This window comes from Xyrauchen texanus, chromosome 7, assembly GCF_025860055.1.
Source record: "Xyrauchen texanus isolate HMW12.3.18 chromosome 7, RBS_HiC_50CHRs, whole genome shotgun sequence".
NCBI lineage: Eukaryota > Metazoa > Chordata > Actinopteri > Cypriniformes > Catostomidae > Xyrauchen > Xyrauchen texanus.
In genome coordinates this window covers 4,122,098-4,136,262 of record NC_068282.1, presented here as the reverse complement: position 1 = coordinate 4,136,262, position 14,165 = coordinate 4,122,098, and the positions used below count along the sequence as shown (strand labels likewise).

At 36.6% G+C, this 14,165-nt stretch overlaps 1 protein-coding gene across 10 annotated transcripts in view; it reads left to right on the top strand.

Annotated features, from left to right (window-relative positions):
• LOC127646510 (transcriptional enhancer factor TEF-5-like) overlaps window positions 1–13,486 on the top strand; it is a 74,616-nt gene extending 61,130 nt beyond the window's left edge. For 5 of the 10 annotated variants that reach the window (XM_052130227.1, XM_052130228.1, XM_052130225.1 and 2 more), the window contains 7 exons: window positions 1,188–1,220; window positions 1,303–1,367; window positions 2,446–2,609; window positions 5,024–5,197; window positions 7,167–7,310; window positions 7,443–7,595; window positions 12,363–13,486. In XM_052130227.1, coding sequence (XP_051986187.1) covers window positions 1,188–1,220; window positions 1,303–1,367; window positions 2,446–2,609; window positions 5,024–5,197; window positions 7,167–7,310; window positions 7,443–7,595; window positions 12,363–12,476 — 847 coding nt within the window. In that variant the 3' untranslated portion in view covers window positions 12,477–13,486. The remainder of the gene's footprint in view (window positions 1–1,187; window positions 1,221–1,302; window positions 1,368–2,445; window positions 2,610–5,023; window positions 5,198–7,166; window positions 7,311–7,442; window positions 7,596–12,362) is intronic. The other 5 variants (XM_052130229.1, XM_052130226.1, XM_052130230.1 and 2 more) reach the window with 3 other exon arrangements.
• Window positions 13,487–14,165: the final 679 nt, after the last annotated feature.

The window sequence follows — 14,165 nt, the reverse complement described above, 5'->3', positions numbered from 1 at the left end:
TGGAATGTCTCTCGTCCAATCAGATTCGAGGACCGGAACTAACTGTTGTGTATATATAATGAACCTCGCTTTCCTTTTACCATCCATAGGAAGAATCCATCTAAACATGCAGGTGAAAAATTACTAACCTCCTGAGCTGAGATGTCTGAGGTCATTTACAGCACTCATAAATGATCCTGTTCATGCAACAAAAAAAAATTCAGAAGACAGAAACGAAGAAAGAGTGAGAAACTTTTACATACGTGTGTTCCTCGAGACTGCACGCCTCCGTACAAACAACGTGTTTCTTAAAGCGTGTGTCTGTGTCTCTACGGGCAAATTATTTGTAATATTAATTTGATAATAAAAGCCTAATAATAATAATAATAATAATAATTTAATACATGGGAAAACGAGGCAAAAATCAACTTGACATCGTCAAAGGCATCAGCTATTGGTGATCACCCTGAACATCGTCGATCCCTGAGATCTTCGTCTGTTGGCAAAATCCTAATGTGCTCTTCTCTCTATAAATTAACAAAAATGTTCAGACAGTCTCTTGCTGGTTTTTCCAACACATTCAGAATCATTACCGGTGTCGCTGCGGCTCGATGTGTATCGAGTGCGTGCTTATAAAATGTATATTTTAAAGTCTCATTATTACGCTTTAGTATTTCTCTGATGAATAATGTAGAACAGTGTTAGAAATGTTACTTATAACATTCTTTCTCAGCCTCAAACCATTTTCTGATGCCACGCAAAAATATATATTTAAGTAATTAAATCAATATCATAAACGTGCGACAACTAGTCGACTAATGGCTTAAACTAACGACTACTAGTCGACTAGGAAAATCTTTGGTCGGGGGCAGCCCTATCATTTAGTTTCTATATTTGACTAAGAATCACTTCACAATTCTCAACCCTACTTATTGGCAACCTGCTAATTCCTCTCAACAACATTCCCCCTCACCCTCTGCTCAGATCTCCTTTTTTTTTTTGTTTTGTTTTTAAACCCCTCACTTGATTGTCTGTTATTAGACATGAGCCAACGCACATGACTTATTACACACATGTCATATTTCACTACGATTCTGAAGTAGGTGAACTTGTGCTGAGCTAATACAGCTAACAAGAATGGTTGTGTGATAAGTGAAGTGTTCATGTGTGAAATAATACACCTCTCATTTTTCTTTTTTGATTGGAAGGTGGCACAAGTGCTTAAGAGAACATCTGACAAAGTAAATAAGCAGAGTCGGTCTATTTAAGTCTATTTGTGACAGGCTTACAGTCGATTCTAACAAATCCTGAACACTTTTACAGCATCAAGCCATTTGCACAAGCCCATTACCCAAACCTGTCAGGACCTGTTCAGCCCCCTTTACCATGTAAGTATCCTATACTGACCATCAGTTCAAAATGGCATACTACAAAACTACTTGTATGCAGGTTTTTCCTCAACTTGACCTTCTATTTTCAGTGTGATGACTGAAGTAATCGAGTACTCGTTCAGCTTTAAGTATTTGACTATTATAAACACTTTGAATATTGTAATTTAGATTTTTGGATGTGCCTTTGCAACATTTAAATAAAACAATTATTAAACATGCAAATTATTTTTATATATATATATATATATATATATATTACTATTATATTTCGTTGGACCGCCTTTAGCTTTGATGACGGTGTGCATTCGTTGTGGGATTGTTTCGACAACTTTATGCAACATCACAACATTTATTTCCGGCCAGAGTTGGATACATTTTTGGCTGAGATCTTGTATTGATGACGGGACAGTCGAACCAGTCTTCTACAATACATCCCAAAGATTTTCATTGGGGTTAAGGTCAGGACTCTGTGGTGGACAAATCATGCGTGAAAATAAGATTGTAACTTAAGTCGAGGACGAATGGACGTGTAGTTTTTACACCTAGTTGTGGTGTGCGTTAGTTGATATGTTTATGTAACGTGGATTACTGCCGGTGGCACTCTACCGCCGTGGTGGGGCGGTTGTCACGGTGATGGTCAGAGCCCTACCGCTATTCTCACCTAAATCTTGCTGTTACAACTCAATGCATTGGTTGGTGCTCAAGATACATGATGTTGTTTAAGGAATAGTTCACCCAAATAAATTATAATTGTCATTAATTAAAGTGATTGTAGCACTTCAGAACACATGAAATGTATGATTATATATGCGAGTGTGAATGTCCATGTCATTTTTTAATCTAGATGTTGCCGTTTATGCATAGTGCTCATTTTTAAAATAAGTTTTTGGAGGATTTTTTTCTCCTAGTTTTACTAAACATTATATATGGGGTTTTAGTTGTTTTTAATTAATTATTATATTTTAACCTTATTTCGTCATGAAAATAACCATAAAAGCTTGCATGGCGTTAAAAGAAAACTGCAATCTCCACTTTCTTTTTTTCCCCTTCTACTTCCTTGGCTGTGTCTCACTAGCGCCCCCTTGTGTTCGTCCTCATCCAGCATATGAGCCTCTGGCGCCTCCTCTCCCCCCGGCTGCCACCGCAGTGCCCGTGTGGCAGGATCGCACCATTGCCTCCTCAAAACTGCGTTTGCTGGAGTACTCCGCCTTCATGGAGGTCCCACAGGATCAGGACTCTGTGAGTACAGACTAGAGACCGACTGATTTGTATTGTTTTTACATTTACATTTACGCATTTGGCAGACGCTTTTATCCACTTATTACAGGGACAATCCCCCTGGAGCAACCTGGAGTTAAGTGCCTTGCTTTTTAATGGTCAATGGAAATGAGTACTGGATAAGCGTTACCTGTACCTCAAAAAGAAGCTTTAGTACGAAGTGAAAAGCAACATCAGTAATTTGGAATTATTTTGAATTCAGTCAATGTCACATTGCTGACACCACACTGTATGTTGTAACATCAAGTCTAAACCGCAAGCAAGCAACCTTTGGTAAAAGAACTAGAACAGTCCCATTTGAGTCATTGTAGATTGACTACTATGCAATAAAGCAACAATTTGGAAACACTTTGATACAGCATAGACAAGGAAATTAATAATTACCAGCAGAGTGCAACAGTCTGATTCCGGAAGTAAAAATCCCATATATTCTCTCCATAGGGGAATAGATTATTAACGCTAACTTACAAACCTTTAAAGACAGACCTACCTTGAGTTCACGGGTTGTTAATCAATGGTATATGCTTCTGTTGAAGCTATCAATCTGTGTTATATCAACTTCATATTTTTTTAAACCATGTTTAATAGCTAGGGCTGGGTATCGTTCCAAAAATTTCGATACCGATACATATGCCGATATCTTCGATACCCGTTCCTATACAATACTTTTTTGATACCAATTTTATGAAATCCATCCTTTTGGTTTTATTTTGTTCAGTTTGTTGACTTTTTTTTTTTTTAAAAGACTCAAAGACTCATCTCCTGAGCCTTCTGGTCTCCTTATGCCAGGGTCGGCAAGGGCAGAGGCTATGACATTAATGTGAAGAGGGAAAACAAAAAACAAACAACAAGAAAAAGCTAAACTGTTAATTCAGCCAACCCTAAGGATAAGTACGGTTTAACAAGATATCTAGTTTAATGCAAGTTAAACTTGATCAGTTACCGTCAACCTTAAAGCATTTTTAGCAACGATTTAGCTAGCTGTCTATAACCATACATCCAAACAATATCTAACGTTACGTAGGTCCCAGTTTATAGGACTATGTCACCGCGCACAGAAACGTTAATTTAACAAGTACACAAGCATGTACCACAACAAGTTAGCCGATTCGTATTGCCGGTCTTGGCAGCAATTATCTTGTCGCAAATATTGCATCGCGCTGTTGGCATTGGAGCCTAGAGAAATGTAGCCACACTTTTGATCTTTTCCACATCTATCACATGTATGGGGGTTGAGACACATACACACTACAGCCTCACATGTAAGCCGCATCTCTGGGCGTAACCGGCGTAAACTAGTGTTTATCCTTGATGCCTAAACACAGCCAGTCACCGGCACTTTTAGATTTGGGCACATCTAGCATGCTACATGCTTAACACTGACATTGATTTGATAAATCCCTTTGGTATCGAAATTTGGTACCGAACAACAAGACATTTTTTGATACTCGATAGTTTAGAGGCAATTCGGTCAGTGCCTAAAATGTATCGAACTCGATACCCAGCCCTATTAATAGCGGTGAAGTACTGCTCATTTCTGGTGAAGAACTACACTACCCATGATCCTGAGGGGGAAAACTCACCAATCAGAGAATCACGGCCAACAAATTGCATCAAAAGAGCTCTGCAGTGACCTCACGTTAATATACCTACACTACCAAATGACTTGTATATTTAAAATCAACAACTAAATCACTAGTTTTATGTCATTCGCGTGTCATTTGAGTGTCATTCGCATGTCATTTGAGTGTCATTCGCGATGCTTCATGGGATTGTGGTTCATTTTGTCGTCAAGTACACAGCCTTGTACGTTTGTCTTTTTGTTTGATTTTCAAATACTTCTAAGCAACTTTTGTAATGTTGTGATTCACCTCAGTGCTGGTTTGTTTGGTTCATGGCTTAGAACTCTTATGTTGGATTTTATAAAACTTTATAAAAATTTAATTTAAAATGTTGGATTTTATAAAATCCAACATAAATCCAACATAATTTTTCCCCCAATGAATGGGGGAAAAACACTTCTGAAAATAAGATGACTGAAAAAGTGGGCGAGCACTGTCGTGCGCACTTATCATTTTTGTCATTATTGTGCAGCCCGACTGGCTGATATAATGCAGACCAGCAAATGAAACATACGCATTTCTTACATATGCTAAAATTAAATGTGGACATTTATATTCGCGCAATAGCTGCTCAACATTCACTTCTCAAAATCCCCCAAATCTTGGGATGTTACATATTAGAAGTGGGCTGACAGATTATTGCAGTCCACTAATATATTCATTAATTTTTTTATTGACCTGTTTTAAATTCTTATAAAAATGGCTCTTAATTTAAACATTAATAGCACTATTTTTAACTTTTTTTTTTTGCAGTACAGCAAGCATCTGTTTGTTCACATTGGCCAGACGAACCCATCCTATAGCGATCCTCTCCTGGAGGCCGTGGACATCAGACAGATTTACGACAAGTTTCCTGAGAAGAAGGGAGGACTCAAGGATCTGTATGAGAAAGGCCCTCAAAACGCTTTCTTCCTGGTCAAATTCTGGGTGCGTGTACTTTAGCTATATATCGCTTATCTGAATCTACTGTAGTGGGACTGTGGTGAAGTAATGGTAATACCATAGTGCTTTGATTTATAACAGTACTGGCTGATTAGTATATTCATATACTTTGCCATTGGTATTATAAGTACTGTAAGGTATTTCAAAGAAAGCCATAGTATTACCAGCAAGGTAGTGTCCAAAAACATGTTTCTTTAGGACTCTGTAAAGATATGGATTTTTCAATTAATCACGATTCTCATTTGAACATTCTCAATAATCTCAAAATCCCAAGACCGATCTTTTACTTTAAAGTTTACTTTAGTTTTGTTTTTGTTCATTATTGTTAAATAAATAGTTAGTGAAATGTATTGTTTGGGCCCTGTTGTTAATGTTTAAAATTAAAATTTTTAAGTTGGGCCACGTCTGCATTCATCGGTTTAAGATTAAAACCTCTGTTTTCAGTTTTCTTACATACTTGTTTTCTAAAATATAGTTAAGAAGAGTGTTTTCGAAAGTCTCTGTATTCGGTGGAGAACAAATGCTGTTCCAGTGTGGATTAGAGGCGTAAATGTACGCTGTAAACCAGGGACTAAAACTAAATGTTTTTCATTTCGGTTCGTTCTGAGCAAAAACTGTATTTTTTCGTTCGGTCAGAAGTTCTGCGGCCTCTTTTCCAAATGGTAACCGGATAGAACAAAATAAAAGAATCGTTAGTAACGTTCTTTTTAAAGTGACAGTACTGTGTGCTCATGAGTGCGTGAATTACCAATTGTAGTACTGCCAGATCACTCAACAGAAACAAGACACCTGTCTGGAAAAATAAGCCCAAAATAAGACACTTGCCTCACCAAAATAAGCAATAAATTGGTTTTCTGTGTGGTGGATTTATCAGCATAACAAGCAGTTCTAAGTTAAGTGAACTTGCATCTAGTTACCTTAACTTAAAAAGATAAGATAATTCTATATTATCACTAAGATAAAGGATTAGTTCACCCAAAAATTATGATTATGCTTTCATAACTATCATGAGTCTCATGGAATAATTTATTAGAGTTCTGAATGATACTTTTGCATTCTATTGAAGCTTGAAGAGGTGGTCACCATAAACTGCCATTGTATGACATCACTGAGCACAATTTTTTTTTCGCAATTTCTCCCGTTGTGTTAAGAAAAAGAAAGTCAGTCATATAGGGTTATAACAACACAGAGGTGAGTAAACAATGATTGAATTTACATTTTTGGGTGAGCTAATCCTTTGAGTGAACTTTATTACACACGTTTGAGAGATGCCATTTACTCAGTTCAGTTGAGGGAAAGAGTTTAACTCAATCAATTGAGTTAAGTCAGCTTGTTAGGTTTTTTAAGTGTAGCAAAATCATTCCGTAGTAGTGTGGACATGGCCCTAGAATGTTCCCAGTATTTGTGAGAGAATTTCTTTCATATGTAAGCAGAATGGACATAAAAACTGAAATATACTCAACCGAATCAATCGTATCAAATCGAGAGCTTGTGAATCAGAATCGAATCAAATGGGTTATCTGTATCCATACTCAACCCTATGTTATGTGTGGTTGTACTATGGTACTTCTTTTGGGGGGAAAAGCCATAAGAGCAGTAATGTAATGAAAGTTAATGTGTATTTATTGATTAATAATAATGTAAAGAAGAGTTGATATTGTCAGATTCACAAAGCCCCTTTGGTTAAGGTATTGCACTCTCAAGAACACTGACGACCAAACAAGGAAACCAATTCCACGAACCAAAGTTCCTGCCATGTCTCCCTTATAAGTTTTGGTTGAATTTGTATTATGGCCTGGCTTTTCGCTCTTTTTAAATGCAACTTAGTTTTAAGCACACTGTACAGTCTTATGTTATGGTTTGGTATTATCCATAACCATCCAGCCAACTATGATCTCTTTAACTGGTTGTAGCGTCTCTAAGCAGCAGAACTGAGATTATTTCTCTGTCTCAGGCGGATCTTAATAATGGTGGCATTCAGGATGGACCGGGCTCTTTCTACGGAGTCAGCAGCCAATATAGCAGCTCAGAGAACATGACCATCACAGTCTCAACCAAAGTCTGCTCCTTCGGCAAGCAGGTGGTCGAGAAAGTGGAGGTGAGTGTTTTCTCCAACACGATTCGTCAACATTTCAAATGACTGTGAAGCTTCATTGCAGAACTTCTGCTCACATTTGAGTGGCTTAAGTGGTTTCAAAACATTATCTGCCCATGTTTTTACGATTTACAGACTGAGTACGCTCGTGTGGAGGGCGGGAAGTGTTTGTATCGCATCCATCGTTCTCCTATGTGTGAATATATGATCAACTTCATCCATAAGCTCAAGCTCCTGCCTGAGAAATACATGATGAACAGCGTATTAGAAAACTTCACCATCTTACAGGTAAAATGTTCTTTAGACGATGTTCTTGCTTGAAATATAACAATTACACAAATCAAGGTTTTAAACCGTATTCATGTCCCAAATGTTGGTAATGGGTTGAAAAATTTAGAGGACAGGGAGGGTCATTATATTTATTTATTTATATATAATTATTTTTTTTTTGCATTTCCTTGCCATTCTTTTGGGTTTACTTGCAGTAGCTTTATCCATGCCTTATGAAAGGTTATTTTGAACCATGGCAGTTGTAGTAAAACCATAGTAACCATAAATATTACCATGGTTTCACTGCAGTAAGCATAGTTCAACTATGCTAGTAAAACCATCAACTGGTATTTGGACTGGAGTGGTGATGGTGTAGTGGTCTAAACCACATAACTGGTAAACTGGTAATCAGAAGGTCGCTGGTTTGATCCCCACAGCCACCACCATTGTGTCGTTGAGCAAGGCACTTAACTCCAGGTTGCTCCGGGGGGATTGTCCCTATAATAAGGGCTCTGTAAGTCGCTTTGGATAAAAGCGTCTGCCAAATGCATAAATGTAAATGTATTTATCGTAAAACCATAGTAACCACAATATTTATCATGGTTTTACTAAGGTTAATATACACTCACCTAAAGGATTATTAGGAACACATACTAATACTGTGTTTGACGCCCTTTCGCCTTCAGAACTGCCTTAATCCTACGTGGCATTGATTCAACAAGGTGCTGAAAGCATTCTTTAGAAATGTTGGCCCATATTGATAGGATAGCATCTTGCAGTTGATGGAGATTTGTGGGATGCACATCCAGGGCACGAAGCTCCTGTTCCACCACATCCCAAAGATGCTCTATTGGGTTGAGACCTGGTGACTGTGGGGGCCATTTTAATACAGTGAACTCATTGTCATGTTCAAGAAACCAATTTGAAATGATTCGAGCTTTGTGACATGGTGCATTATCCTGCTGGAAGTAGCCATCAGAGGATGGGTACATGGTGGCCATAAAGGGATGGACATGGTCAGAAACAATGCTCAGGTAGGCCGTGGCATTTAAACGATGCCCAATTGGCACTAAGGGGCCTAAAGTGTGCCAAGAAAACATCCCCCACACCATTACACCACCACCACCACCAGCCTGCACAGCGGTAACAAGGCATGATGGATCCATGTTCTCATTCTGTTTACGCCAAATTCTGACTCTACCATCTGAATGTCTCAACAGAAATCGAGACTCATCAGACCAGGCAACATTTTTCCAGTCTTCAACTGTCCAATTTTGGTGAGCTCTTGCAAATTGTAGCCTCTTTTTCCTATTTGTAGTGGAGATGAGTGGTACCCGGTGGGGTCTTCTGCTGTTGTAGCCCATCCGCCTCAAGGTTGTGCGTGTTGTGGCTTCACAAATGCTTTGCTGCATACCTCGGTTGTAACGAGTGGTTATTTCAGGCAAAGTTGCTCTTCTATCAGCTTGAATCAGTCGGCCCATTCTCCTCTGACCTCTAGCATCAACAAGGCATTTTCAGCCCACAGGACTGCCGCATACTGGATGTTTTTCCTTTTCACACCATTCTTTGTAAACCCTAGAAATAGTTGTGCGTGAAAATCCCAGTAACTGAGCAGATTGTGAAATACTCAGACCGGCCCGTCTGGCACCAACAACCATGCCACGCTCAAAATTGCTTAAATCACCTTTCTTTCCCATTCTGACATTCAGTTTGGAGTTCAGGAGATTGTCTTGACCAGGACCACACCCCTAAATGCATTGAAGCAACTGCCATGTGATTGGTTGATTAGATCATTGCATTAATGAGAAATTGAACAGGTGTTCCTAATAATCCTTTAGGTGAGTGTAGTTGAACCATGGTATTTGGAGTAAAACCATCAACAATGGTATGTGTAGTAAAAACATTCTAACTAGGGCTGCAACAACTAAGCGATTAAAATCGATAATGGAAATCATCAACAACTAATTTCATTATCGATTAGTTGGATATATGCCGCGAGCGCGGAGAAGCCCTGTCAGTGACATCACTTCACAGCCCAGTGAAAAATGTGTTGCATGATAAAACACGTTTGGAAAGTTGTAGTGGAAAAAACTCAACCCATGTTTACCTCAAGCGAGTCTCTGTTAGACTAAGGAGCAATGGAGAAAGGGAGCGCAGTCATTCTGATTAAACTCTCCATCATACCACAATTTCAGTTTCAGTGTATTCAATTGTGCAGCTTTCATGAATACCAGACTGAAGTCTCAGCAGTCAAGGTGAGCCGGTTTTCACAGTGTCTTCTCCAGCTCATGTAAGCGCATGTAATACAGTGAGCACCAGGATGAGACTTTTCAACGTGAGAGTGAATATGCACAGGGTTTTACAGATGATTGTACTATATTAAACTGTATATAATGCTGAATATAATGTATAGTAATTCTAAGGGCCCTGATATTTGAAAGTCCTCCTGATAATGCCAGATCATGTAATGTCTGATTTCACTAGTAAATTCATACAATGGTAAACATGATTTTACTGTATAAAAAACACATATAGTTTAGATGTAATCAGTGAAAATGCTATTTTAAAAACTTTAATATTAAAATAATTAAATGTATATATAATCAGTGATAGTGTACAAGCATACTGGTGTATCTAACATAATTATGTATTTTTCAGTTGGGCAGAATTATTAACATTTCTGTTCTCGTGTCAGTATTGCCCTCTGCTGGGCTGATCTTTTGTCCCACTCCATGATCAATGGATCGTTTTACTCTTTAATGATGATAATTTTTTCTTAAGTTTTACAAGTTAAGCAACTGTTTTGCATAAGTCCTGAAAGTAAGTATAATAATACATTTAAACGTAACTTTTTATGATTCAGGCTTTGTTCAAATTTTTGTGAGAAAAGAATCGTTAATTCAGTATGTAAATCGTACCATTTACGTTTTTGGAAAAATCATAATTTTATATTATTTCCTGTATTTTATAAAAATATCTGATTAATTGATTAATCATAGATATAATCGATTATAAAAATAATCATTAGTTGCAGCCCTTATTGTAACCACAAAATGTACCATTGTTTTATTACAGTAACCGCATTTTAACCATGATTTTATAGTAAACCCATATTAATAATACAGGAAAACCAAAACTGTGTTAATAAAATAATAATAATAATAATAATAACAAAAATTTTACAATAGTAATACCATGATTAATTTACAGTACAAGTACCATGTTTGTTTAATAACTGGTTTCCACCAAAAAAATAAATAAATAATTAATGCACTTAAGAAAATTAACCATATTTACTATAGTAAAACTGCACTTTGCATGACTGTAGTAAATATTTTAGCAGTAAGAAACATTGTTTTAAAAACCATGATACATATATGACAAATTAACCATAGTGGTATAATGATTTTTTATTTATTACCATGAGTTTGATTTTCCTGTAATATTACTATGGAATATTACCTGGAATATCATAGTTAAAATATGGTCACTATAGTAAAACCATTTACTATATGTAAATATCATATTTCAGCTATAGTTTCTGTAGTATAAACATGGTCAGTTTTCGTAACGGATGTATAAATCTATTGCGAGGGAAACCAAAATAATTGTGAGGGACCGTAAAAAAAACGACAATTCCCTCCTTGTCCTCTGAAGGGCCCAATAGTAAATAAAAAAAGCATGTATAATATTTTTAAGAGTATGCAGTAGACATTCCCTATAGTGGTGCACCGATCAGGAAATTTGAGCCCGATACAATCTCTGATTTTTTTTTAATAGATTTTTTTAACACTACGGTCGGCCGATGCTGATGTTTTCTTAAAGTGCCCTTTGCCACACTTTTGCAAGTTATATGCTGCAGTTTGTTTACAAAAAACGGTTCCATTTGTTGACATTATTTAACAACATTACTGTAGTTAACATGAACTAATGAACTTAATGTTAGTTACAACATTTTTTTAAAGCAAAAGTTGTATTAGTTCATGCACATTAATGCACAATGAACTAACAATGAACAATTGTATTTTTATTAACTAACATTATGATTAATAAATGCTGTAAACATATATTGTTCATTGTTTGTTCATGATACCTAATGCGTTAACTAATGTTAAAGAAATTAAACCTTTTTATTTTTACCAAAATTACATTAAAATTACATTTCATTGTGAGTTGCTAGCATTTATTTGTATTGAAAACGGTTATAAATAGTTCTGCGGCCAATATCAAAAGGCCATTGTGACATACTGGCAACCTAAAACCATGAGAGCATCACACACAGCAGAGATATTTTCAGAAATAAGAGAAATGTATCAATCATTTGTTTACTGTCTTTGGTGTCTTGTTGTAACACTAATCGCTAATTATTAACAAATGCGTGAAGACGCGGTGCCGTTATTGAAGGTTAAACAGTACATCTGTTCTTAGTGGTATTGTGACCAACATTAATCTAATTTAAATTGGGATCCTCACAGAATAGTGCTGGGATGAGTGACTGATGATGAGACATTGAGAGCGCTTGTTTGATTGACATGAGAGCGCTCATGTTAAAGAGAGTAAAGCTAAAACCGCTCATGATGGCTCAAACAGTCAGTCGCTCCACACAGCGTCCAATCGCATTACATCACGTGTGCTTAGATTTGTATTTGCATGTTTTTTGTTGTTTAATTCGTTTTTTACACCCGTTAGCAGCCTCTTTATCCTCTGATTCTAGGCATGATCACAGATTTAAGATAAGCACCCCTAATTACGTATTTTTGTCTTTTTCTGTTTAACACACTACAGGTGGTGACCAACAGGGAAACCCAGGAGACTCTACTGTGTATAGCGTTTGTATTTGAAGTGTCGACAAGCGAACACGGGGCACAATACCACGTCTATAGGCTCATTAAGGACTAGGGTCTCTACAAGCAGTTCTGTCAACAGACTTCCATTGCTTTGCACAGTCCCTCCGACAAACATATGGAGGAAGATGCCAAATTGCCCAAACATTGGAGGAATACGCCAAAATGTTACAAACAACCAAATTTTTCGCTTCTGTTCTGATCCTGGTGCGGAGAGTCTTTGAGGACGTAAAAAATATATAGATTTACTCTGTAAAAAAAATAATATTTTTTTGTATTTGTTTTTAAATGCCTTCAATACAAAATGGGTCACGTAATAATGCCTTTTAAACTGTTTCGTCTCCATTGGGGGAATGGGAATGTGTTGATGGAAATGAATGTCTTTGAATCGTGGAAGACGACATGTGCTATCTATAACCAGAGCAGTACATACAGAATTTACAGTGATATCCAAGGGTGAATCTCATGAAGAACTGTCCAGATCATACCCCCATAAAATTAAGCCTATTTTAAGATAATTACGTTGTTTTTTTATTTGTTTTTGCAATTTTAAACATTTACAGGACAATTAATCACATTTTGCAAATATAATGCAAAAAAATAATGTTCTATTTACTGTTATACAGTCATTACTTTTCTGGACATATTATAAATAAACAATGTATCAATTAAAATCAGTTAAATTCACTATAACAAAAACTACTATGATGTACAAGTACTTTAAAATAATAATAATAAATGAACACTATTTTTCCCATTACGGAAATTAAAATGTTTTTTTGGTGACTAGATATGATATGGACATTTTCTTGTCAGTTTTCATGAGATTCTTTCATTTATAAACCAGAACTAGATCTCCTAATGGAAGATTGATGTCAGCTGTTATAAAGGACAGATACACAAAACATTCTGCAGTTCAATTCTCAGATTAGAAATAAAACAACCTTTCCTGTCCTTTGAACAACAAACGAGGTGTAGGAAACCATTTTGTAGGTACGAAGAGATTTTGAGAAGTTGCCCCAAATGCGAGTGCCTTCTCTCTCTCTCTCTCTCTCTCTCTCTCTCTCAAAGAACACTAAGTTGATTGATACTCTGAAGTGCCTTTTGACTACCTCTTGACTAGAACAGTAAGGATAGGTAACACAATTCCTGAAACTACAACATGACAAATATTTAACTCGGATGTTCATTGAAGCTTCCTCAAGATGCGTTAACTAAAAAAGGTCAAACGTGACTGAGCATATATTCAGTTGTCAGCCTAATGCAAAGAATAGAGTTTCACCGTTGCTGCCCATCGATACATATTTTACAAGTTTAATAAATGAAACAATTGCTTGACAGTGTTTTTAAGTGTTTTTAAATGGAAGATGTTGCATTGTTGTCATACTCTGTTGCTTTAAATCCTCAATCCGAATGTTTGCATTTTATCGATTTTCCCCCCACTTTCACGACTTCCCTGCATTGTGCATTCAACAAGTTCATTTCTCATAAATGTACCTGTTGCTGCCAAACCAACAATTATTTTTAATGTTCCTGATGTTAAAGTCTAAAAGGGAAAGTCAATAATTTAAGGTGTTTGTTATTGTTCGTATGGTTTGGTTATTTTTTATTTTGTTGCTCTCTTTGGATGTACATTTGGGGTCAAAATTCAGTCTTCGTGCACCACGTTATGTGTGCATTTTTGCATTAACATCTAATGCCATTTAAACAACTTTTTTTAATTAGATCATTGGTATCCTTTGAT